The sequence below is a fragment of the Carassius auratus genome, chromosome 45 (genome assembly GCF_003368295.1).
Source record: "Carassius auratus strain Wakin chromosome 45, ASM336829v1, whole genome shotgun sequence".
NCBI classification, from domain to species: domain Eukaryota; kingdom Metazoa; phylum Chordata; class Actinopteri; order Cypriniformes; family Cyprinidae; genus Carassius; species Carassius auratus.
In genome coordinates, this window is record NC_039287.1 from 18,004,649 (window position 1) to 18,027,540 (window position 22,892).

General features: G+C 41.8%; 2 protein-coding genes across 6 annotated transcripts in view; one reads left to right on the forward strand and one right to left on the reverse strand.

Annotated features, from left to right (window-relative positions):
* Positions 1-7,401: 7,401 nt before the first annotated feature.
* Positions 7,402-20,995, reverse strand: bub1 (BUB1 mitotic checkpoint serine/threonine kinase). 2 transcript variants are annotated; one of them, XM_026233890.1, is made up of 25 exons: positions 20,794-20,995; positions 20,457-20,516; positions 20,236-20,377; positions 19,957-20,153; positions 19,822-19,868; positions 19,657-19,745; positions 18,915-18,955; positions 18,612-18,784; positions 18,216-18,328; positions 17,330-17,505; positions 16,894-16,937; positions 16,690-16,806; positions 16,516-16,617; positions 16,070-16,148; positions 15,920-15,989; positions 15,674-15,848; positions 15,526-15,598; positions 13,968-14,875; positions 13,741-13,890; positions 12,456-12,556; positions 12,084-12,245; positions 9,576-9,733; positions 9,327-9,504; positions 7,859-7,965; positions 7,402-7,783 (listed from the first exon to the last, which is right to left on the reverse strand). In XM_026233890.1, exons 1-25 carry the CDS (start codon positions 20,814-20,816, stop codon positions 7,588-7,590), a joined length of 3,681 nt encoding a protein of 1,226 aa, XP_026089675.1. In that variant the 5' UTR covers positions 20,817-20,995; the 3' UTR covers positions 7,402-7,587. The 2 variants fall into 2 exon arrangements, with proteins under 2 accessions (XP_026089675.1, XP_026089676.1); XM_026233891.1 differs by lacking the exon at positions 16,690-16,806.
* Positions 20,996-21,130: 135 nt separating this feature from the next.
* zgc:101562 (C2H2-type zinc finger protein) overlaps positions 21,131-22,892 on the forward strand; it is a 2,648-nt gene continuing 886 nt past the window's right edge. Inside the window, exons 1-4 of one of the 4 annotated variants that reach the window (XM_026233895.1) lie at positions 21,155-21,231; positions 22,125-22,186; positions 22,306-22,374; positions 22,741-22,892. The exon at positions 22,741-22,892 is cut by the window's right edge and continues 886 nt beyond it. In XM_026233895.1, the coding sequence (XP_026089680.1) occupies positions 22,314-22,374; positions 22,741-22,892 (213 nt within the window). In that variant the 5' untranslated portion in view covers positions 21,155-21,231; positions 22,125-22,186; positions 22,306-22,313. Of the gene's footprint in view, positions 21,232-22,124; positions 22,187-22,302; positions 22,375-22,740 lie in introns of all 4 variants that reach the window. The other 3 variants (XM_026233893.1, XM_026233892.1, XM_026233894.1) reach the window with 3 other exon arrangements.

Genomic DNA, 22,892 nt, shown 5'->3' on the forward strand with positions numbered 1-22,892 from the left:
TAATAGTGTCAAACGCAGCACTAAGATCCAATAGCAGTAATAGAGAGATACAACCACGATCAGATGATAAGAGCAATCATTTATAATGCTAAGGAGAGCAGTCTAAGTACTATGATACGGTCTGGAAATGACTGGAAATACTCACAGATACCATTTTTCTCTAAGAAGGAATATAATTGTGAGGAGACTACCTTTTCTAGTATCTTGGACAGAAAAGGGAGATTCCAGATTGGTCTATAATTAACTAGTTCATTGGGGTCAAGTTGTGTTTTTTTGATGAGAGGCTTAATAACAGCCAGTTTGAAGGTTTTGGGGACATATCCTAATGACAATGAGGAATTAATAATAGTCAGAAGAGGATATATGACTTCTGGAAGCACCTCTTATAGGAGCTTAGATGGTATAGGGTCTAACATACATGTTGCTGGTTTAGATGATTTAACAAGTTTATATAATTCTTCCTCTCCTATAGTAGTGAATGAGTGGAACTGTTCCTCACTGACATTGATTGGGAAATGTCAACAGTTGTTGATGCTTTATTTTTCATTCATTTAGCCACTGTATTGAATAAATACCTGGGGTTATGTTTGTTTTTTTCTAAAAGAGACAGAAAGTTTTTAATGCTTTTCTGTAGGATAGGTCACTTTCCCACCAAGCAATATGAAATACCTCAAGTATTGTTTTCCTCCACCTGTGCCATTTTCCGGATATGATTTGGATTGGGATACATCAGGAAGATAACTTACAAAGCAGTCTTTTGTGGAAGAAGTGATGGTTCTACCATACTTATAACAAGAAGTAGAATTTACAGTTTTAGCTATATAAAGTTTGCACAAAACTAAATAATGATCTGCGATATCATCGCTTGGCTGCATAGTTTCAGCACCATCAACATCAATTCCATGTGACAGTATTAAATCTAGAGTATGATTTCAACAATGAGTAGGTCCTGAGACATGTCCCATTCAGAAACGCCTATAAATGCTGATCCCAATGCATCTTTTTCATTACCAACGTGGATATTAAAATCACCAACAATTATATCATTAACATTTGTCTTTCTGGATAATGCTATATGAAGAACCATTACTTCAAACAAGTTATACTTGAAGCCTGCCCTTTGAGAAATACTGAAAACATTGTTATAAATTGAAGCAACACCTCCCCCTTTACCTTCTGGACGTGGCTCATGTTTATAACAGTAATCTTGGGGGAGGACTCATTTAAAATAATGTAATCATCAGGTTTTAGCCAGGATTCTGTGAAACAGAGCACATCTAGATTATGATCAGTGATCATAATATTTACAAAAAAAGCTTTCGTAGAAAGGGACCTGATTTTCAATAAGCCAAGATCTATCATTTGTTTATCCGTATTGCATCTGTTATTTATTTCTTGAACATCAATTAAATTTTTACTCCTAAATTCGATTGGACGTTATTGTATTTTCTATAGTGTGAATTTTCTATAGTGTGATATCTAGGTGAAAGTGTCTCTATGTGCTGAGAATTAGCTGACCTCTGTGACGTGAGGCAGCTAGCAGACGGTCAGTTTAGCCAGTCTTTCTGCTTCTTGACCTGGGCCCAAGTTAGTCAAGTATAAACACTAAGACTATCAGCCATATTTCTAGACAGAAGAGTGGCGCCACCCCAGGAGGGATGAAGACCATCTCTTTTCAACAGGTCAGTTCTGCCCCAAAAGCTTGTCCAATTGTCTATGAAACGTAAGTTATTCTGCAGGCACCACTTAGACATCCAGCAATTGAGTGATGACAATCTGCTATGCATCTCATCACCACGGTAAGCAGGGAGGGGACCAGAGCATATTACAGTGTCTGACATCATGCTTGCAAGTTCACACACCTCTTTAATGTTATTTTTAGTGATGTCCGACTGGCGAAGTCGAACATCATTAGCTCCGGCATGAATAACAATCGAACTGTATTTACGTTTAGCATTAGCCAGCACTTTTAAATTTGCCAAGATGTCAGGCGCTCTGGCTCCCGGTAAACATTTGACTATGGTGGTTGGTATCTCTATATTCATGTTCTGTACAATAGAATCACCAATTTTTTGACGGACCGCTATGCTGCCTCACAGTCACCCAGTTGCCCTGCTGCAGGGGCTCTGTTACCGCAACCGAACAATGTACAGGAATCTCTGAGCTAGACGCATCCAAAGCCGCATCTAGAGCCCTAAAATTCCTACTGTCCTCAATTAAAGTTGGGATGAGTTCGGATTAACTTCAGGTTCAGGCTCAGGCTCTCTTATGCTTCATCACTTTTTATTAACATCATAGAATTAATTTGAACCTGAGAAGTGGGTGCGGAGCCTGGGCCCGCCCACATTTACAGCTGGCCCACCCAATCAGAAATAAAAAATAAAATAAAATACTACTGTGTATAGTTAAACATGGATACTACTTTATGTGGTGTATTTTATCTATGTTATGTTAAAAACTGTAAAATTATAAGTAAGCCTGATAACTATTTAAAATTTAAGTGTCTGTGACTTTTCAATGTTCAATGCAACCTCAACTTAGCATGCACTATTGCAATCTGGCACGAACAACCAACGGCTAACGATCGCTAGAAGTGTACATGGTATCTTGATTTTAGTATGGCCAAACAAGTAACCCTCACTAATAATCCTCTAAGCTCAAATAATGTTGCTTTTTTTAGAAAGCTAAACATGTATGTGGGGGTTGACCTCAGTCTCTTGTTCAGGGCCAAAATATTCGTTCAGTTAACATGTCATTACTTTAAATGTTCACTGAATAGAGTGTTATGTTGTGGTTGTTGTTGTGGTTTTTGTTATTTTGTTAGAGCTACGTGGTATTAATTGATCACAATGTTGCCTTTTTGTGAATGATATGTTCCTGGCTCAGTAGCCATAGCCTTTGTTATAAAGGCTTATGTATTTAGCTCATTTTGACAGTAGATGAAATGTAAAATACAAAATAAGTAGGCTAATAAACTTTTTTTTTTTTTTTTACCATTATAAAGCAGTTTGAATGTGTCATTGCAGTATGGTATGGTATGATATGGTAACAGTATGGTTCTAATGAGAAAATTATTCCCAAGCAGTTTACAGCAATGATCACTTTGAGAACTTTTCTTGCAAGCACCCTGCACTGTAAATAACATAAACACACAACAAATATGACAGCGGGGTACATATGCAGATAATTTGAGGTGCAGATAATTGCCGCTATTTGCAGTAAGTAGAATAAATAGCAGAAAATCCTTTTATTTTAACGTAGCATAAATAGAATCGATAGATATTTGCACTTAGTGTAGATAGCATATCACAAAAAAATGCTGCTGTTTGCACTTAGTATAAATAGCCGCAGCCTTTTTTGATAACTGCCAGACTAATGCCAGAGATGCAATGTTGCCAGATGTTGCTATTAAAATAAATAAAAACCTATAAATAAATAAACTGAAATTATTTCAAATATTTTGGAATTAAGGTAAGATAAAGTTATCACTGACCTTAAACTGAAACTTCGTACTTTATTAACTTTCTAAAGTGTTAAATTTAGTGGAAAAACAAGTAAAAAAACCAAAACACCTATAATAGCTGGATCCTGGTCTGGAAGCTGTGTCTCGCTCTCTCTCGCTCACAACATTCTGAAGACTCGTTCACTTCGGAAGCGTCTCGCGTTTATTTTCATACCACCGATGCTAAACATTCTGAATTATACATGCAGACATTCATATGAGGAGTCTAGCAGTAAATTAGTCAATCAGAGAACAAATTTTATTTTCGAACATAAAAAATGTACCGAGGTCCGGACCATGGTGACCTCATAGCTGGCTACGGCCATGGAAGTGGTGATAATCATGTCTGACCATATCACATTGCGCCTCTTAGTAATGCTGTTCAGTGTTTACTTTTCATAACCAAAATAAATTAAATAAAAAAACAACAATATTATAATATTGAACATAATGAACCTAAATACATTTCTTTAATGGCTTAATGGCTACAGCACCTAGTAAAGTCAGAGGACTCAAGGCTGCATTTCCCGAAACCTTCTTATTTAGGTAACACTTTTTTTTTTTTACTGAAATGCTGGAAAGTATTTACGAGAACAATATTTAATTGCTGCTTCACCACAGCAAACAAAAAATGGGAACGAGAAGAAAGCAGGTAAAAAAATTTAAATGGTTATTGTGGCAGCAATATATGATATAATTTTTAAATATGTAGGCTAGGCTAGTTTGGATTACTTTTCATAATATCCCACGTGTCCTACAAAATGCAATTTCAACTCTTTCTGAAGTGATTCTTTTATAAAGAACACCGCTTTTTCACATAACGCAGTGAAGTAGCCCGTGCATGAGAGAATAATTCTTGAGCCGTTGATATTAACAGATTCAGCACCGTATTGTTTGGGGAACACACCTAGAAATGGTATACCTTTTAGTTAAGTTATTGTGACGAGTGGGGCGGGGCCTAGAGCCGTGGGAACGGCTTAAAGGATAAAAAAGAGGAGCAATGACAGTGAAGGACGAGAGAGGACCAGACCTGGGTTTCATTTTGTGGCTTGGATTTGTTTGTGCGCAGCAGTCGTACATGAGGGGCTGTCATGCTGTTTTGTGTTTATATCATGCATGGTCTGCTTCACAGCATTATGTAAGAAAGTGGTGTTCTTTATATAATAATCACTTGTTTTTATAGACTTGTTAAAATTTTTTTATTCAAAAGTAATGTGTACATGCACACATCCGCCACTGCTGATAAGTGTGTTCAGCTTCTTCACTAATAAATGCAGGCGCTATGTGACACTCACACTGGATGCTTAGTTTCACAATGATTCATCAGCGCAGGTAACATCTACATGGTCTGTAACTGCTGGGGTCAGAGTTCATCGATTGCTGCTGTTCACTCAACTATAATAATCATTTACCGTGTTTCCACCGGCTTCTCTGCAATAGAGTCTGATTCAGTGAACACCAGTGTTAGCAGAAGTAATGCAACAGACTACTTTTCTATATTTTCTGATATTTTTTAATATCCAAACATGTAAAGCAGGAAGAGTTAACCTCACAGTACACTGATTACTGTCAGACTTTCAGAAACCTCCCTCACTTGTGTTTGGATTACATTCATTAAATTTTAAAGCACAGCCACTACAAAATCAGACTTTAGCACCTCTTTTTTACTTGGAGAGGTTAAATACAGATTTAAAATCATAACAAGAAACAGTTTAATAGCAATGATACTGTTTTTGAAGTCTAATGTTTACATAGCTATGACAGGAAACACTGGCATGTAACAATGTCTTGAAGAAAAAAAACAGTAACAAACCCAAATAGGATATAAAACAGTTCTTGTATAAGCATGTATCCTAAACATTAGTGTCTCATATTTTAGAGCAGTCAATGCAACTTTGGAACGAAATCATTCAAAACCATATGTGTGTGAAAATATCCAGATGTAATATAATAATAATATTACTCTGTAATCATTAACATAGTCGTCAGGAACTGGAACTGAATTATCCCCAAACACTGGTTTTCTGAGACCGCATGACCTTAAACAGCTTTTAAAACTGCTTCACACTTTAAACCTTTCTGGCCAGTCTTTCTCAAGCCAGCATCAGTTAGTCTTGTCATGCCTCACAATCTAACTAATAAATAAAAGATGACTTTGTGTCTGATTCAGTGGTGCTGTCTCTCGCGTCTTCAGCTGTGTGTGGACACACTCAGTCCCACTCTTAACACCAATAAGATACATGAACTACAAAAAAGGTTATGGGTTCGAGTCTCTGGCGGACAATAGCATGACTGAGGTGCCCTTGAGCAAGGCACCGAATCCCCAACTGCTCCCCAGGCACTGCAGCATAACTGATGTTCATGGTGTGTGTGCACTTTTGATGGGTTAAATGCAGATGGTATGGGTCACTATACTTGGCTGTATGTCAGGTCACATTCAGTTGAATGCATTATGCTTGTGTGTCAGGTGAAGTCCTGCCTGCTGTCTCTGAGCAGAGATCAGGTCTTCCAGCGCTCAGCCACAGAAATTAACAAAACAATAGAGGCATTCGTATAGTGTATGTGGTAGCTCTTGATGCCTGTGTATTCAGTCCTGGTCAAAAGTTTCAGGTAAGGTTTTTTTAACCCTCAAACTAGAGCAAGGCCTGAGTTGAGATCACTTCCGAAAAGTTAATGTTTAACCATGTCTTCTGTGACTCGTGTTCGTCTCTCAATGCATCACGGTCCATCACGTGGTTGCACTCTCCCTCTTCACCAGAGGGGGACAGTAACAAAGTACATTTACTTGAGTACATTTTTAAAAAATGTTTTACTTTTAAGAGTAGATTGAAAGGTGGGCACACAAGAACATATATAACTAAAAATCATGTTAAGAACAAGAAATGCATATTAAACAATTACATATTTTATTCCAAATGGGAATTAATCGAACTTTTGAGTCAAATCAGCTCAAAGACTTTTGTGAGACAGTCTCACAGTTTTCCAGACTCTATGAAAATAATGATTTTAAAAAAGCCATAAAAATCTGGAATGTTTAGTATTTTTGACAAAATAAATTGACTCGATTTAAATTAGCAAATACTTATTATTTTTGGACTAAATGATGGCAGAGATTAAAGTTGCTGCAGCTGAAGAGTGTTGTTGGATCTCGGGAGTGGACTGGCGGTCCGCTGCGAGGTGAGCCACTACCTGTCCCGGACCCTCAGATGCCCTTAGCTTGGTGTCCGGTTCCCTCGGAGCCCGGAGAGTTTACTTTGAAAAAATTAAGTGTTCAAAGCAGGCGCTGGTCGTCGCTGAATACCGCAGCTAGGATAATATAGGACTCCAGTTCTATTTTGGGGTTTCTGGAGCCTGGGGCCATGATTAATATGCTTTTATGTGTAAACAATTCTTTTAGCCCTAACTGATGCAGTGTGTTTCCACGGTCAGTTTATAAATTAAATTTTTTGTATAAACTAGGCAGTCTATAAATTGCATATTAATCATTTTCACAATGAATGGTTTGCACTAGATATGACACACTTATGGCAAGGGATGACTCAAAAAAATGTGAGGGCTTGTTCAGCTGGTGCCGCTGTAATACCACAAAGTATGAAATTAACTTTATGCAATTGCTGGGCTTGTTTTGTCCCCATAATTTCTAGTTGGTCATGTTGTTTGTTCCTGAAAATATTAGTTTGAAATTGGAGCATGTATATGGATCTATATCTAGTATGCATTTGTGAAATATTCTGTGTGGATGTGCAAGAGTTAAATCACCCAGTTATTATATAGAAGAAAACAGTGCAGAAAATTAAGGCTCATTAATGTCAAAAAATGTCAATCAAATGAATTGAACTTCATCTGTCCAACAGTGACATCTAGTGTGACACAGATGAACTGCAAAAAAAACAAGGGAGTTTCTTAACCAAGATTTATTGAAATCTACAAAAGGCTTCATTGGCTTTTTTTACAATTTAAAATCGGCAGAGTAAAAGGAATGAGCAATGAAAAAAAGAAAGCAGTGTGTATCATTCTACACAGACAGCGTCTCCGCTACAGAGAGGTAACAGTGTCTGAATACGGCTGAATGAAGCCCCGGAGGATCATCTGCGTGAGGAGCGAGCCTCCAGGATCTGCACCACCAGTCTGTTCTTCAGACTGCGCAGTTTGCTGCTGTAATTCTGCTGCAGGATGGCGTCGAGTCGCAGGCGAAGGCTTCGCAGACATGGCAAAGAGCTGCAGTCCGTCACGTTCAGCAGCGTGTGGAAGAAGTCCTGCCACAGATCAGCGTGAACGTTCCTGACAGACGGAGACACAACATTACAGTCTCCTCATCACTAGTCTGCACAGGATCCAGCATGCTTTTCATATTACCTTCTGAAAACACCATTGGTTCTCCACACGCCTCCTTCCGGTTTAACCTGCATGTACGTCCCGAACATCATACAGTAGACCGTCCCCGCAATCCCAAAATAATCAGTCTGTTAGAAACACAGAGTGACAGACATGAGTGTGCACTAAACCCACTGGACAGAAAATCAGTGTGCCAATCTCACATATAAATCACATTATACCATGCTCTGTCTGAATACTTGATTCTGATTGGCTGGCAGGTCAGTTTAAATCACAGTTCCATATTTGTCTTTGCATTAGACAAATTTAATGTGTGTCCCTAACTTTCATCCCAGGGGCCTGTACCATGACCTGTACCAGGTAAGTTTGCACCAATTCTGGGTTTTAGGTACCACGCTAGTGGCTTGGCTTTTAGTGGCATTCATTGCCATAGTAACTTAGACTCCAGGGTTAAGCTGCTCCGGGGAAGGTTATGTTCAGGGTTAGAGATCTCAGACTGAAGCTGGACCAATCAGATGTGAGAGAAGTGACATGTCTGACACAAAGTCACTCCAGCTTATCTTGCTCCAAATTAAAGGTCACTAATGCTTAAGAAAAAAATAGAAGTGATTCATATTATTATATTATTTTGTCTTTTACACAAACCGTTTTAGTTTAACAGTTATTATAAATCATTTATTTTAAATAAATATTAATTTATACAGATCATGTAATATAAATATGCTGTAGTATCAAAAGATTGCACTATTTTAAAAATAAAAAATTTTACCTTACATGTTCAAGTCCATCACTACATATTTTCAAATGTATAAACTAAGTCAAAAAGTTTCACTTGTCACTTCACTACGAGGGCAAGATTTTTTTATTTGTCCTCCATTTTTCATATGACGTTAAAATGTATCATTCTTCAATCTTTTAAACTTTAGCAAAACCTTTAACCTTTAGTTTTGAATCTCGCTGGGTCTCTCGTGAGAAGTAAATCAAACTTGCTGTGTGTTGCAAGGCTCGTGATTGGCTGTTCACCAGTGATGTCACACATTCATGTGCACGCGCTCCACAAACTCTGGATCAAAGCCTGAGCTGACAAAGAAAGCTGATGAACAGCATCATGGTACCAACAAAGTTGGATTTGAAAGGTTTAGTCTTGTCAACTCAAAACCGTAACTCTAACTGTAACTCTGAATTTGTTCAGCTACCATCACGGTACAGGCCCCCAAAAATTTGGATAAAGAAAAAAGCTTATGTGAGAAAGCAGAATAATGCTGACCATTCTGCCATTTATTCCCCTTCATTTAATTTCCACCCTGTGAAGAAAAGAACTGTAAAAACACAAGCATGATTAAACCGTTCTCTCATGTGCAGCAGGTCATGACAGGACTATATGCAAATCTTCCCAGCACTGGTGAAGAATCATAACAGAGTCGATCAGATGCACTCGGAGAACACAAACAGCTGATTTCACTGTTATAGCAGCACATCACATGCTCACCTGGTAGGTCCAGGGTCGGCCGCTCAGCATCTCCACACACTGGAAGCCTGAAGTCATGCACTTGGCAGTGAACGCAGTGCCTTCTGGGAACAGCGTCATGTCGATGCTCTGGCCGAGGTCAATCAGAGCCAGGCCGTGCTCCAGGTGATCCTGCTCAAAGCAGTCATTCTCCAGAAACCTGAAGAGAAAGACGGCACGCATCAGCCGCGCCGCTGCACACCTGCTGCGAGACGCTGTGTGAGTACGTACCTCTCTCCCAACAGGAAGTTGTCAGGCTTGATGTCGGCGTGTATGATCCTGGCCTGATGCAGCTGCTCCACCATGTGCAGGATGCAGACGGTGAAGTACAGCACCAGAGGCTGCGGCATCACCTTCTCACTGCGGCTCTTGTACAGGTTTATAGCACTCTGGAGAACACCAGACAACACTGCTCAGCTACAATCACTTCTGTTTGTCCCAACAGGGGCAGACAGCTGCACAGCACGCTCCAGCCATGTGGCTAACTCACAAACTTACATGGACTGCCTTCTAGGGTTAGGGTTTTATATAAAGTTTTTAAATCAATTCTCTGATTTTAATGGCCAGTGTGAGTTGGAGGCTAAGTATAAGTTTAGCTCAGATCTATGTTCACTCGCTGAACACTCCCTGACCGAGGGCTTCAGAGTTTGACTCTTCTTCAACTGATCGGTGATATTATTCAGTTCATCTGAATGGACGTAAAAGCGCACCTGTTTGACTTAAACTCTAGTGTGAAGGCACACCCTGTCATCACTTTCTCTCACACACACGCAGAGAGAGTGAGAGAGAATTGACACACTACATGTAAACAATATTCTTAGTTGTATTTTCTTGTCAAAATAACGGCGTTCCTTTAGAATTCCTCAGTTGAAGAACTGCCGGGTTTTCAGCTAGTGGGCGGAGCTAATGTGCAAACTATCTCATTGGCTGGTGCTCACCGATTGTCGTCCATGTTTTGATTTCAGCAAATCAGTTCGCGTGAACGCACACAACCTGACTGTCACTGAATGACCATAAAGCAACACCATAGTTCAGTTAAATTGACTAGTATGCATTAATACATTGTTACCAAGTTTTAATTCTAATTACTAAAGTTCTATCATTAAATAATACCTGATTATCATGTAATAATGCTTAACTGACTGATGTTAAGAGTGTACTTTCAGATATTTAAAAACTGAGCCATTTAAAAAAAAAAAAAAGCAAAAAAAGCATGACGTGACATACAGCCAATATGGTGACCACAACTCAGAATTCGTACTCTGCATTTAACCCCCCCAAAGTGCACACACACACACCGTGAACACACACCTTTAATGTTTGTAAAATTACAAAGTTTTTAAATATCTGAAGGAACACTCTTCTTAACATCAGTCATTCAAACATTTTATATATAAAAATATATATATATAAAAAATATTTATTATATATATAAAAAATATATAAAAATATATAATATATATATAATATATATATATATATATATATATATATATATATATATATATATATATATATATAGTCTGGTGAGTAAACTAAAATAGTTCCTAGCCAATGGCGATTCAGTTGCCAAGGTGTCTGTAGAGGGTTGTAGAAGCAGGCGCCCCCTATGGAATCAAAACTCCTCACTGAGCGGCTTTAGGACCAATCATACACCAAATATGTCATTCTGTCCATGCATTCTCAGGTTAAACATAGCAATCCAAAACAGTCAATCTAATCATTTCAGGCCGATGCCTATATTTACATTTAGAGCCATTTTGGGCAGATTCCTTTATTGGTCTGATAATATTGTGCATTCCTAGTTGTTTAGCTTATTTCAATGCTTGGTTTGCCATTTTTATTTAAGTCATCTCAAAGCCCCCTGTCTGAGAACCACTGCTCTACAGTACACCATTTTGTAGGGGTGTGCCAGTTTCAGAATTGGTGATGACGGTTATGACGTGAGTCAAATGTGACGGTTCATAACATAACCAGGGGGGGGGGGGGGGGTACTGGATCTGCCGTAGAGTCAGTTGGTTGATCTTGGAGATAGCGGGTTAACTCCGTGTCAGCGCGCGCTCTGATCGGTAAAGGGGCAGAGATTTCAGACCTCCGTTTATTAAGGAGATCTGTCACAAAACTCATCATCCGCGCCACAGTTTTTTGAGCAAATTTCAAAGCCGCACCCGTCTGTTCTGGAAAGGATGCAGCAAAGATATTTAATGCTAATGTTTGAAGCATAGGCCTACGCTGAGTTTCATTTACGATGAGATGCGCTCTAGTTCACAGTGCAGTGCAAGTGAAAGCGGCGCGCTGGTGCTTCCATGTCACGGTTATCATTGTCTGCTATATTTGCTTTTTATTTATTAAAATACATGCAATTGGTTGATGAAACATTTATTAAAATTAAGATAAAATTAGTACAAAACGAAATTCGTTTTTAAGAAAGGTTTTCTACAAAGCAAAATTTAATGAAGTGGTAAAAACCATGTCTCCCGATATATTGCGCTTCTTATGATCCTATCTAAAAAATGAAAAAAATTTTGATAAAAAATGTTTGTAAAAAATAATTTAATGACACGGGTTTTGGCGGTTATAGAGTTCTAATGACGGTGTTCAACTATATATATATATACACTAACCGTCACACCCCTACCATTTTGTTTAAAAATCTGTGGCCAAACTAGCGATGAAGACGGGAACGATGGCCTTGATCTGACGGGTTGTGAAGTGTTTTATACACAAGGCTGTCCTCACCAGCAGCGTGCCACAGTTGTGCAGCTCTCCGATCAGGACGCTGCCGTTGGTGAAGAGGTGGGCAGAGTATATGGTGTTAAACAGGTGCCGCACACTGGGCTGCAGACGGGCGTTCAGCTGGCTGTCCATGTAAAACTCCCACGGGTTCGCTGGCTTCTGCACCTACGAGGGCAGACAAAGAACAACAAACAGAAGCTGGGTACTATTTGAGCACCAGATATGAGAAAACTTGCTATTTGCTACCAAACGTAGCAGTTTTCGCAGCCCCGTGATTTTAAATGTGACGCTGGTACTTTCTCTTTTACAGAGTCACTACAAGAGCAGGTGATGTCACTGATACCTGTAGACCAGACGTGTGCGTGCTCTCGTTACCTTCAGGAAGAGTTTCTGTGAGCTCATGAGGTTGGTGGCCTGGTACACTGTGGCAAACGCTCCCTGTCCGAGAACAAAGTCGACTCTCAGTGACTCTCCAGCTGAGGAGACACACGGAGCGCAGTCAGAACAGCATGAGGGAACAGGCTTTCTACACGTCTAGCTTTACTCAAGCCATGACTGTAACACTGAAACATTAATATTATAATCATAACTAAATAATGCCATGTCAATTAGCATGAATCACCTGCTCATTAGGGCTAGGACATTTACATGAAAAAATTTAACTTGAACATTCATAGCAATAAATAAACATTTACATTTTTTTTTTTTATATAATTCATCTATGAATATCACCTCAAGCCATAATGACTAGGCTTAGTCTAAACAAGTTAAAACATATTATACATTAATTAATTAGTCACTTTAAGACAGAATGCACGGATCCAGTATAATGAAACACATCAGATTTCTTTCTCCGCTGTTTTCATTCTCTTATGATATAACCAACTGCATGACTGATGACTGTTGAGACAGGTCTTTTGGGATAATATTATGTGTATGCCTTTTAAAATGCAAGGAGATGTGAACGATAAAATCAACTAGTTTGCGACTATGATCCCATTTACATATACTTCTGACTAGGGCTGGGCAAGATGGACAAAGCAATTATGAATTTTTTCATAACAGTCGATATCGATAATTATATTGACAGAAGTAGTAGCTTGAGTTAGGATACAGATGTGTGTTTATGATCATTATTAGGGATGCCCAATACTTGAATCGGCCGATAATGGCTAGAAATGTAAACAACAGCATCAGCTTGAAATGAAAAACTATGCCGTTATGCTTTAACGATAATACAAATAACTCAGGGTGTGCTAGCGATGATGTCAGGAGTGTGGTCATTCATGAAGCAAACTTTTTCCTGAATAGTGATTAGCTTTAGATTTAACAGGGATGCACTTTAACACAAAAAAAACACTTTAATTACTATTAATTTACTCATTTACTCTTACTCCTTTAATACACTGAAGTATCTCGAGTCCCACGGAGGAGCTCCGGAGGGATAAAAGGAGTAATGAGAGGACCCTTTCATCGTCCAGCCCTACTTCTGATATTGTAACTATGCACAACTGGTTGAGTTTCTGCAAACTTCTTTAATTCCCAGAGAACGCTGCAACTTACCCTAAAGACTTCAAAATAGACTGAGCAACATGAAACTGCTTAAAGAAGGGATCTGTGCAAGTAAGCAGCATTGAAATGTGGGATTAGAGAGCCGTACCGATCTGGACGGTCATTTTGGGCGTGATGTTGGGCAGGCCACAGCTCCAGACGGTGAGGTTGTGGTGGGAGGAGAGAGGCGGCTCCAGACTGGACAGCAGAGACACGATCAGCTCCTCATCCCACGGGTCAGACAGCAGCTGGACACACACTGCAGAGAGCACACCACAAACCTCTGAGCAATGCATTATAAAGCCATGCGAGATCAAATCTGAACCGGCTGCGTACCTGCTCTGGATGTGTCCATGGGGCTCATGGGGGCATCAGGTGTCCGGGAGCGCTGCGGTGGGCTGGCCATCACATCCACATCTGATTCACTGGGCTGCAGTGGGCTGTCTGTGCAGAACCAGTCTAGACCTGGTGTGGGCTCTGGACTCCTGGGCTCCTCCTGGGACGGTTTAAGGGCTTGCCTTGGACTCATTAAGAGAGATTCATGCAACGCCTGCATCGCTTTTACTCCTGATTTCCGCCGCTGGAATGATTTCTTGGGAAGCAGAACTTCCACTTCTCCCGGTGTTGGGAGCACATCTGAATTGTGTCCCACTGGCTCGGTCTCCCACAGGAAGTCTGTTTCAGGAGCTTCCTCCTGGCTCTGGTGGAGCATCCAGGAGACAGCGGGAGGACTCTTCATGACACTGAGCTCTGGTTCTGCAGCGTGTGTCGAGCTGCTCATCTGGAGCCAGTTCAGTCCCAGGACAGAGTTCTGACTCGGGAGGACTTCTTGCTCATCAAACACATCCTGGTTCTCTTCCAGTGGCTTTCTCCCTGACTTACGCCTGTGAAAGGACCTCTTCGGGAGGAGGACTTCAACTCTTTCTTGATCCAGAGGAGCATCTGTGTCGCTCTCTGGGAGGGTGGGCTCTTTCTCTGGGCTCTGATAAATGCTCCAGCTGGGTCTGGTGCTGCTCCGCATGGACTCGTCTTGTGTCCTCAGGGCAGTGTTGTCGGGGAAGGACAGGGCGGCCAGAGGATGTCTGCTAACGCTGCAAGTGCTTTGACTGTGCTGGGCCAGAGACAGCCCTTGACTCGTCTGAGCTAATGACACACCTTCCCCAACAATAGTGCCCTGAGCACGCATGCTGCACTCGGCCAGCTCCACCGGCTTCTCCTCCGCCGGACTCTGCTCCATGATGGGACTGCACACACACACACACACACACACACACACACGGGTCATACAGCAGCTGAAGACTGCTCAACACCAGCACTACTACACAACTACACGCCGCAGGTGTTGGATAAACAGAACACTTCCAACAGGTGTGTGTGTGTGTGAGAGAGAGATAGAGATATATATATGCACACCGTAATTCCTCAAATAAAACAAATTGTCAACACAGACAAATAAAGGCCAGTCTTAAATAAAGGCGGGGGGAATTTGTGCCAGATAACGAACGTATGCCCACTGCCAGACATTTTTTGTTTTCGAGTCAAGAACCGGTTGCATCAGTTTTCGGATCACCAGTACACTGAACTGAGAACCGTTTCATATATTTAATATTATATTTACATGCATATGTATATTTACACACACATACATACATAAATATTCAAGATTCACACACATTATATAAAAAAACAAAAATGTTTATTCTGGATGCGATTAATCGTTTCCCAGCACTAAACAGAGAGAAAGTATCAGTATCGTATTTGTTCTTTTACTGGAGCTAAAGAATCATAAGACTGACAAGGAAATAGATAACTTCCTAGCTGCAGAATAAGATAGACTATGGAGGATATGCATGTAATAATGGTCAGGAAAGCTTGAGTGATGATGTGCTGATACCTGAGTTTGGTGGGCTGTCGTATGTAGGGGTTGTCCTCTGCTCCGCTGACGCCCCTGACCCCGGTGTTATCCTCTGAGAGAGAGAACGGTCACAGATCACACCAGAGCGACAGCGCTCACACAACACTAGCAGCTAACAGAGGAATACCTTGCACCTCCTCCATGTCCCATGAGTGTGGAGCATGAGGGTGGAGCGGTGTGGACACCAGATGAGCGGACAGGGCGAAGTCACGCGTGTGGTTGGGACACGGGTCCACAGAGACGTTACGTGCTGCCCACAGCGTGCTCTCATCCGTGATGGACTCAGCGCTGCCTGGAGTGTCCTGATGAAGGGAACACACATTAGATTAGACTGACCACCGGCCTCCATGACTCAGCTGAGAACAACACTCACATTGGCCTTGGACACTGGGATCTCCATCAGCGCTCGGGTCAGCGGGGCTTTGTTTCTGTCCGGACCAGACCTGGAGGACAGATGGAAAGCACACGCTCAGAGTCTCACACAAACACTTCTCATTACTGGAAGAAGGAAGCCTGGTCTCACCCTCTCTCCTGCTCATCTGTGTCCTGGTAAATCATGAACGGAGTCGTGCTGGGAGCTTTAACACACGAGGGAGCGCTACCTGAACAACACAAGACCACAATCAGAGCACGCCGGGGTTCAGAAGAGACTAAACTAACAGAACGATCACTGTCAGGAACACACCACCAGTCAAACATTCATACAGGAGGCTCTCTGCACATCAAGTCTGCAGTCATGTGATTCACCTGTCCAATAGGAGCAGCCTTGATGAGCAGAAGAGACTCCTGGAAGAAACCCAAACTCTTGACTGCTAGTGTATACATGTCCTTTCGACTGGTTTCTTCCTTTATTCTTCAAAATACTACATGACTGGACAGCTTAGGTCACCAGGTCATTAGGGCCTCTCGTCTACATGACCAGTTTACGGTTACAAACTGTGTGTGTGTGTGTGTGTGTGTGTGACGTACTGATTCTGCAGCTCTTCTCGAAGCTGTCCTCCGGCTGAACAGTGCTGTTGAACATGGACTCCTGGAGGAGGGTGGGAGCCTGAAACATGTCCATGATCACACCTAAGAGACAACACACATCAAGCACGACATCCACACAGCGTCAGCGCAGTGTGTGTGTGTGTGTGCTCTTACCCAAAGCCTCACGCGTGTTGACAGTGGGAGAAGGGAGAGCACGGGACGGTGTGGCATGAGCGAAACCCAGAGACGTGTTTGGAGTGACATGAGAGTGATTGAACCCGCCACATGACACTGAGAGAGTGAGAGAGAGTGTGTGTGAGTGTGAGGACACACACAGCAGCTGTACGGAGCAGTGTGTACAGGAGGAGATATACTCACGGTCTGCGTGTGCATCCACATCACCCGGATCACACGCCGCGTCTCTACACACAGAGAAACACATGTTACAACTCATCATCACAACAGTCTGTGCTTCAGTCTCATCTGTGTCCCGTGTTCTTACACTCTCTCATGAAGTGCATTCAGCTTCTGTCCAGAAAACATTTAAGGTTCAGATTGTAAACCTTATGCAATCTGAAGCATAACCTGGACATACACTTTTTTTTTTTTCCCCTTCACAGCCTTCAGTTTGCACATTGTTCAGTACACATGACAAGACTTTATCTTTTTCACTTGGAAAGAAGCATTATATTATTCAAGCATGATATTATTCACTGCTGAGGATGCATTGGTGAGCAAGTGATGCAATAAAGAAACAAACGCTTCTACATCTTTGATGTCTGTTGAACGGAGTGAGGAGTGTGTGCAGACTCACGGCTCTGTGCTGTGGATCAGGGATGTGTTGTGATGTGTGTGATCCTGCAGCGGTCCCAGCAGACTCTCTCGCTCAGCTCTGGGTAACCCAGCGGTCAGCAGATGGCTCGTGTCCCGTGTCCCAGCATGCCCTGTCTGAGGCCTGGAGGACCACACCGGCTCTGGGGCTTCAGCTCTCTGCAAATCAACATTGAGAGTGTGTGTAAATACAGGGATGAACAGAGGTTTTTCTGTCACACTGCTCAGCGTAACCCACTGAAAATAACCATACAATTAAACAACAGTAATAATAGCTATTTTTAATAAAATAACATTTAAAAACTATAAAAAATACAGTGCTAATATTTATTTTCTTTTATTTCTTTAACAATTTTTTCATTTTCAAACCTTTAATCAAGCTTTTATTTTGGCAGGTTGGCACAAGTACAGACTACAGTGTGATATTGGACTCTTGGTAAATTTGAGCAAAGACGTCTGTAGAAATAAATCTGTATTGTTGACCTTTTTGATCTTTTATTCAAAGAACTCTAAATATTCTAAGGTGGTGGTCTCAGCGTAAATGAATGCTCTCGCAGGAGATTTATAACCTCTTTAGTTGACTGCCCTGATGGTGGAAATGATTCTCGCTGCTTCAGCTCTTTTCATACAGACACCCATTTCAGGAAATCAGAACTATATTCTGTGACTCTGTGATGGATGTGACGTTCCTCATATTTATAATCAGTCAATAATAACCTCATGCTTCTAGTCACACTGGTGTGATAAAGTAAAGATGAATGAGAATATAGTTCAGAGGTATTTAACTCATAAATATCTAGGGGTGCCAATAATTATGTCCAGCATTCATCAGAGAAAAACACTTATTTGATCATGAACCAGACATCTACCGTGAGAGAGGCCTGCTCCGGCTGTAGAGTCACGTTCTTCTCCAGATCCTCCAAGAGCTGCTTCATCTTCCTCACCTCCTCTTCCTCTTCCCAAAGCCTGCGCTGCTCCTCCGCTGAACAGACAACAGTCGTTACAGCACACACACACGAGAGGAGAAGCTCCGCACAGATACAGCTCCAGACCATCATCTGAGCACTGTCTACGGTCACTAAACACCTTCTAGATGTGACGCATGTGCAGCTTATGCAGTGCAATTCACATCTTCTCAAAATACCCATCAACACTGCTTATTGTGATGTTTTTATCAGCTCTCATTCTGACGGCACCCATTCACTGCAGAGCATCCACTGATGAGACACTGAAGGTGTATGTGTATTGTGCTGAAGTCTTCTCACCCAGACGGCGCTGTTCTTCCTGTTGGCTGCGTTTAGCAAAGTAGCGTCTGGCTCGGAGCTCCTCGAAGGACAGCTCTGACCCCTCACACAGCAGCTCGTTCACACAGTACATGGACACACACTCCACGCCGTTACCCCCCGTCCGGACCGGGTTATTCTCCGAGCGGGAGATTCTGAGATGAGGGATCATTCACAACACTCATCATCATCATCTTCATCATGACCAGCACACAATCCTCTACTGAGTCTCACACTGGTTCGACAGGAACTACTGAACATGAAGCCCGGCTCATTAACACTTACATGCGCACCATTCTAGGAGCAGGAGAGGGCTCTTCTGGATCCTGCAACAGAGAACAACTCCAGCTGAGTGACACGCTTCGGCTAAAAACAAAGATTTAAGGAGGATAGAAAACTTGTGCTGCATATATTAAGTGTTCTGGAAAAATACATTACAGCATCATTAGAAGAAATCCAAGTTTTTTTTTTTCTCCAAGATGAAGTACAAATATTTTCTAGTGTAAACGTAGACACATGTTCTTCAAGCATAATGAACAAAGACATCTTTATACGGATTAAAAAAAACAAAACAAAAACATCCATCTAGGCTCAGTAAAATCTACTTAAATCAAAGAGAAACAAGTTTTGATATTTAATTGACATTTATTATTGTCAAATCTGTTCAATTTCTCAGAAAACAAGAGTTCATATGTTCAGTTCGCATCTCAAGTAAATGCGTCTTGATTTGAGGATGTTTGTACTGGAAAACAAGATACGGGCAGATTTTGTTTTCTTCGGTGCATGTATCATTTAATGTCATGTCTTTATGGATTTGTGGAAGAGCAAACTCATACTTTAAGAGCAGCTTTTGCTTCAGCTAACTACCATCTTTTCCCACACCTCAGAACTCCCAGACTGATGTTCACCACTTCGTCCCACAGACATCAGTGAGTCATACGGCTTTGGAACTACAGCACATGTTTAACTGAACGCTTTCTTCAACCGTAATGTCTGCAGTAGATGAGAGATGAGGTCAGGGCTGTACCTTGCACTGTGCCTGAGCGGTGTCTCTCGGTCTGGGGTTCTGGTTCACCAGCTGTGAGTTCTGAAGAGGCTGCCGCACATGATCCGAGTCTGTGGAGAGACAGCAGTGCACAGGTTAATCTCCTCGCTCACAGTATAACAGGAGACGGACCACACGGTGCTCTACCTGATGCTGCTGTGGAAACGCTCGCACACATCCGGCCCTGGAGGAGCCTGCAGATACAACAGACACTGTTTTTACTGACCAGAGCACTAAAGGCACAGCTGGATGAGCTTGGGTCTTGTGTTGAGGTGCTCTCACCTGTACTGCTGCAGCACACGGTCCTGCGGCTGAGCCTTGCTCTCCAGAGCTCTGTGGTACACCGTCTCAGCCTCGGACAGCTGGCCTCTCTCCTCATACTGACGGGCCCAGTCCATGTAGAGCGCCGCCGCCTGCGTCCCCACGCCCCGGCCGTGCAGGTAGCTGTACACCTCGCTGGGGTCGCTGCACAGGTTCGCCTGGACACAGAGGAAACACTGCGTTCATCTCACAGAGCAGACGCTGTCTTCAGAAGAGCTGTGAGTGTGAGGGTGAACCTACACATCTGATGCAGTGAGTGATGTATCGTGGGTCGTTGTGGTAGCGCTCCTCCTGAAGGAAGGTCTGCACCAGCCGCTCCAGAACCACACACATCCCCTTCCTCTCCTCCAGAGACAGCCTGCCCTCCAGGAACTGCACGAACCTGCCACAGCACAAACACAAACATGTCTAACAGCAGACTCATAAACAGAACCATAATAAAGACACCGAGGAGTCCTCACTTATCCCAGGGATCCAGCGGGTCTTCTCCAGCATAGCTCTGCACACTCAGCTCGAAGGCCCTGCAGAGGATCAGAGACACAACACACTGCTGTTCCTCCAGAGTAAACATCATTACACGGTCAACATATCAGCAATCCTCGGAGCAGCAGCAGGAAACGACAGAGATTAGCTGTCGTACTTTACAAGAGAGTTAGAAAAACGACCATTGCAGAGAAGGAAAATACACAGTAAAAAAAATAATCAGGTTATCATGAAAAGCATGTGAGAAAAACAATAAACGATAAATATTATCTCAACGAATGCGCTCTCTGATGCTAACATGCTAACGCTACTCACTGAAAATAATAGTTAATGTCCATTGCTTCTTCTTGTTGAACACAAAAAGCCCGAGGGTAAATGTTTACTGTTAAACTAGACTCATTTGAAACCCCTTAATTAAACTAGTAATCGCTCGTAAGTTAGCATGTAGATGTTGACTGTTTTGACCGCTGACTAGCCCCGCTCTAGTATCTGTGTATTTGCAACAGAAAACTGTTTTCAAATTTACCGCTTAGCCAATCAGTACCCTTCATGAGGCTCAAAGGCCAATCAGAGTCACACACTGCCTCGCGTCACGTTTACCGCCCTTCACGCCCCGCCCCCGTGTTCGGGTTGCTTAAGAGTTTCGCGTAAACGGCCTGCGATTGGACAGATAAAACGTCGATCATAAAGTGCAAAGGACAGAGTGAAACTGTAACAGCAGCACACACAGTGTTCAAACTGCAGAACAAGCAGGTAAGCGTACATTTATACTCAGAAACAGTAAACGTGTTTTCCCCCCGATTTCTTTAAAGACGTAAGATTATTTAAATACACTTTATCACGTTCTATAAAACACTCTGAATTTATAACCCCTTCACTTGACAATGCTGTTTGTACAGGGGAAGCTGTCAGATCTAAACTAAATCGCTCCCAGTTTCAGTCGTCACGTGTTCAGCTCCGCTGCTCGGTCATTTCCGGTCAGCTGTCAGGTTCAGCCGTGGAGTTTCTCTCCTTGTCTAAAAGACCAAAATCTCAAAATCTCGTCTTGTTTGTCTAAAAGAAGACCAAATATCCCCTTATACTGTTGAAGGAATGACAAACGCGAGTGTAATTTAATTATTTAATGACATGAAACTTTGTGACTTCATGCACGTGCTATACTTTATACGAATGGAAAATGTGATCATTTTGTCTCTATTGCACAGCTCTGACACACACACCTTCACAGAAAACCACTCAGATCATGTTGGGATTATTATAATGATCACACCTATGACATTAAACTAAGAAGCTCCTAGCAGCAGTAGGGACAGAAAGTCAGACTTCCTCTGTATCTGGGATCGAAACACCTGAAAGGTACATGAGTGGGGCATTGTAAACACAACATCTATCAATGGGAATGAAAATGGTGTGCATGTGTATTAGATGTCCAGTCTAGATGTTTCTTGAGCAGTAAATCATCATATTATTCTGATTTCTGAAGATCATGTGACACTGAAGACTGGAGGAATGATGCTGAAAATACAGCGGAGCATCACAGAAATACATTACACTTTAACACAGATTCACACAGAAAACAGATGATTTATATTATAATATTTCACAGTTTTACTGTTTCTGTTGTATGTTTGATCAAATAAATGCAGTCTTGGTGAGCAGAAGAGACTTTCAAAAATATAAGAAATCTAGTGTGGAGGTTTTCTGTTTGGTGAGTAACTGAGCTGTCATTTTGATGAAACGAAGAGAAAATGAAGCTGTTTATGATGCCAGTATTCATCTGATGTAGGAGCTTGTGTTCTGAGTGCTCTGTGTTTCTATTTGAAGCAGTTCATGAAATGATGCAACCAAAGGAGGAATCTGGAGATATAACAGAGCCATGTGGAGTCAGATCTGAAGGTCAGGGACTGATGTGTGTTCAGGAGATTCTGGAACTCATGTAAACAGATGAGTATAGGCTAAAGGGGGATTATTTAGAGTACCTGTTCAGTGTTAAATACGAAAATGATTCCTTTCCTTCTCATTGCCACCAAGTTTTTCTCCGTCCCCTAAAGGTGTTCACAACAGAGTATACCTTTACTTCAGATCTTTGTTTTCTCACACTAAGATATACACACACACACTCACACACATATGCACACACACACACATATAAGAGAAACAACTGGAAGGGAGTGTAGTTTTTCTAACAGTACCATACCGTTATTTCATAATATGTGCTCTTTAACATTCATCAGCAATAAAACATTTACATTGTGTTTGTAGAAGTTCTGAGCGTGATTCATGAAGAAGATGAAGAGGAGGAAGTGCCACTGGTGAAGAGTCCAGCACACAAGCGTCACTATTGCAGGGAGTGTGGGAAGAGCTTCAGCGTGCGAGCGCGCTTCAGACGACACATGCACATACACACCGGAGAC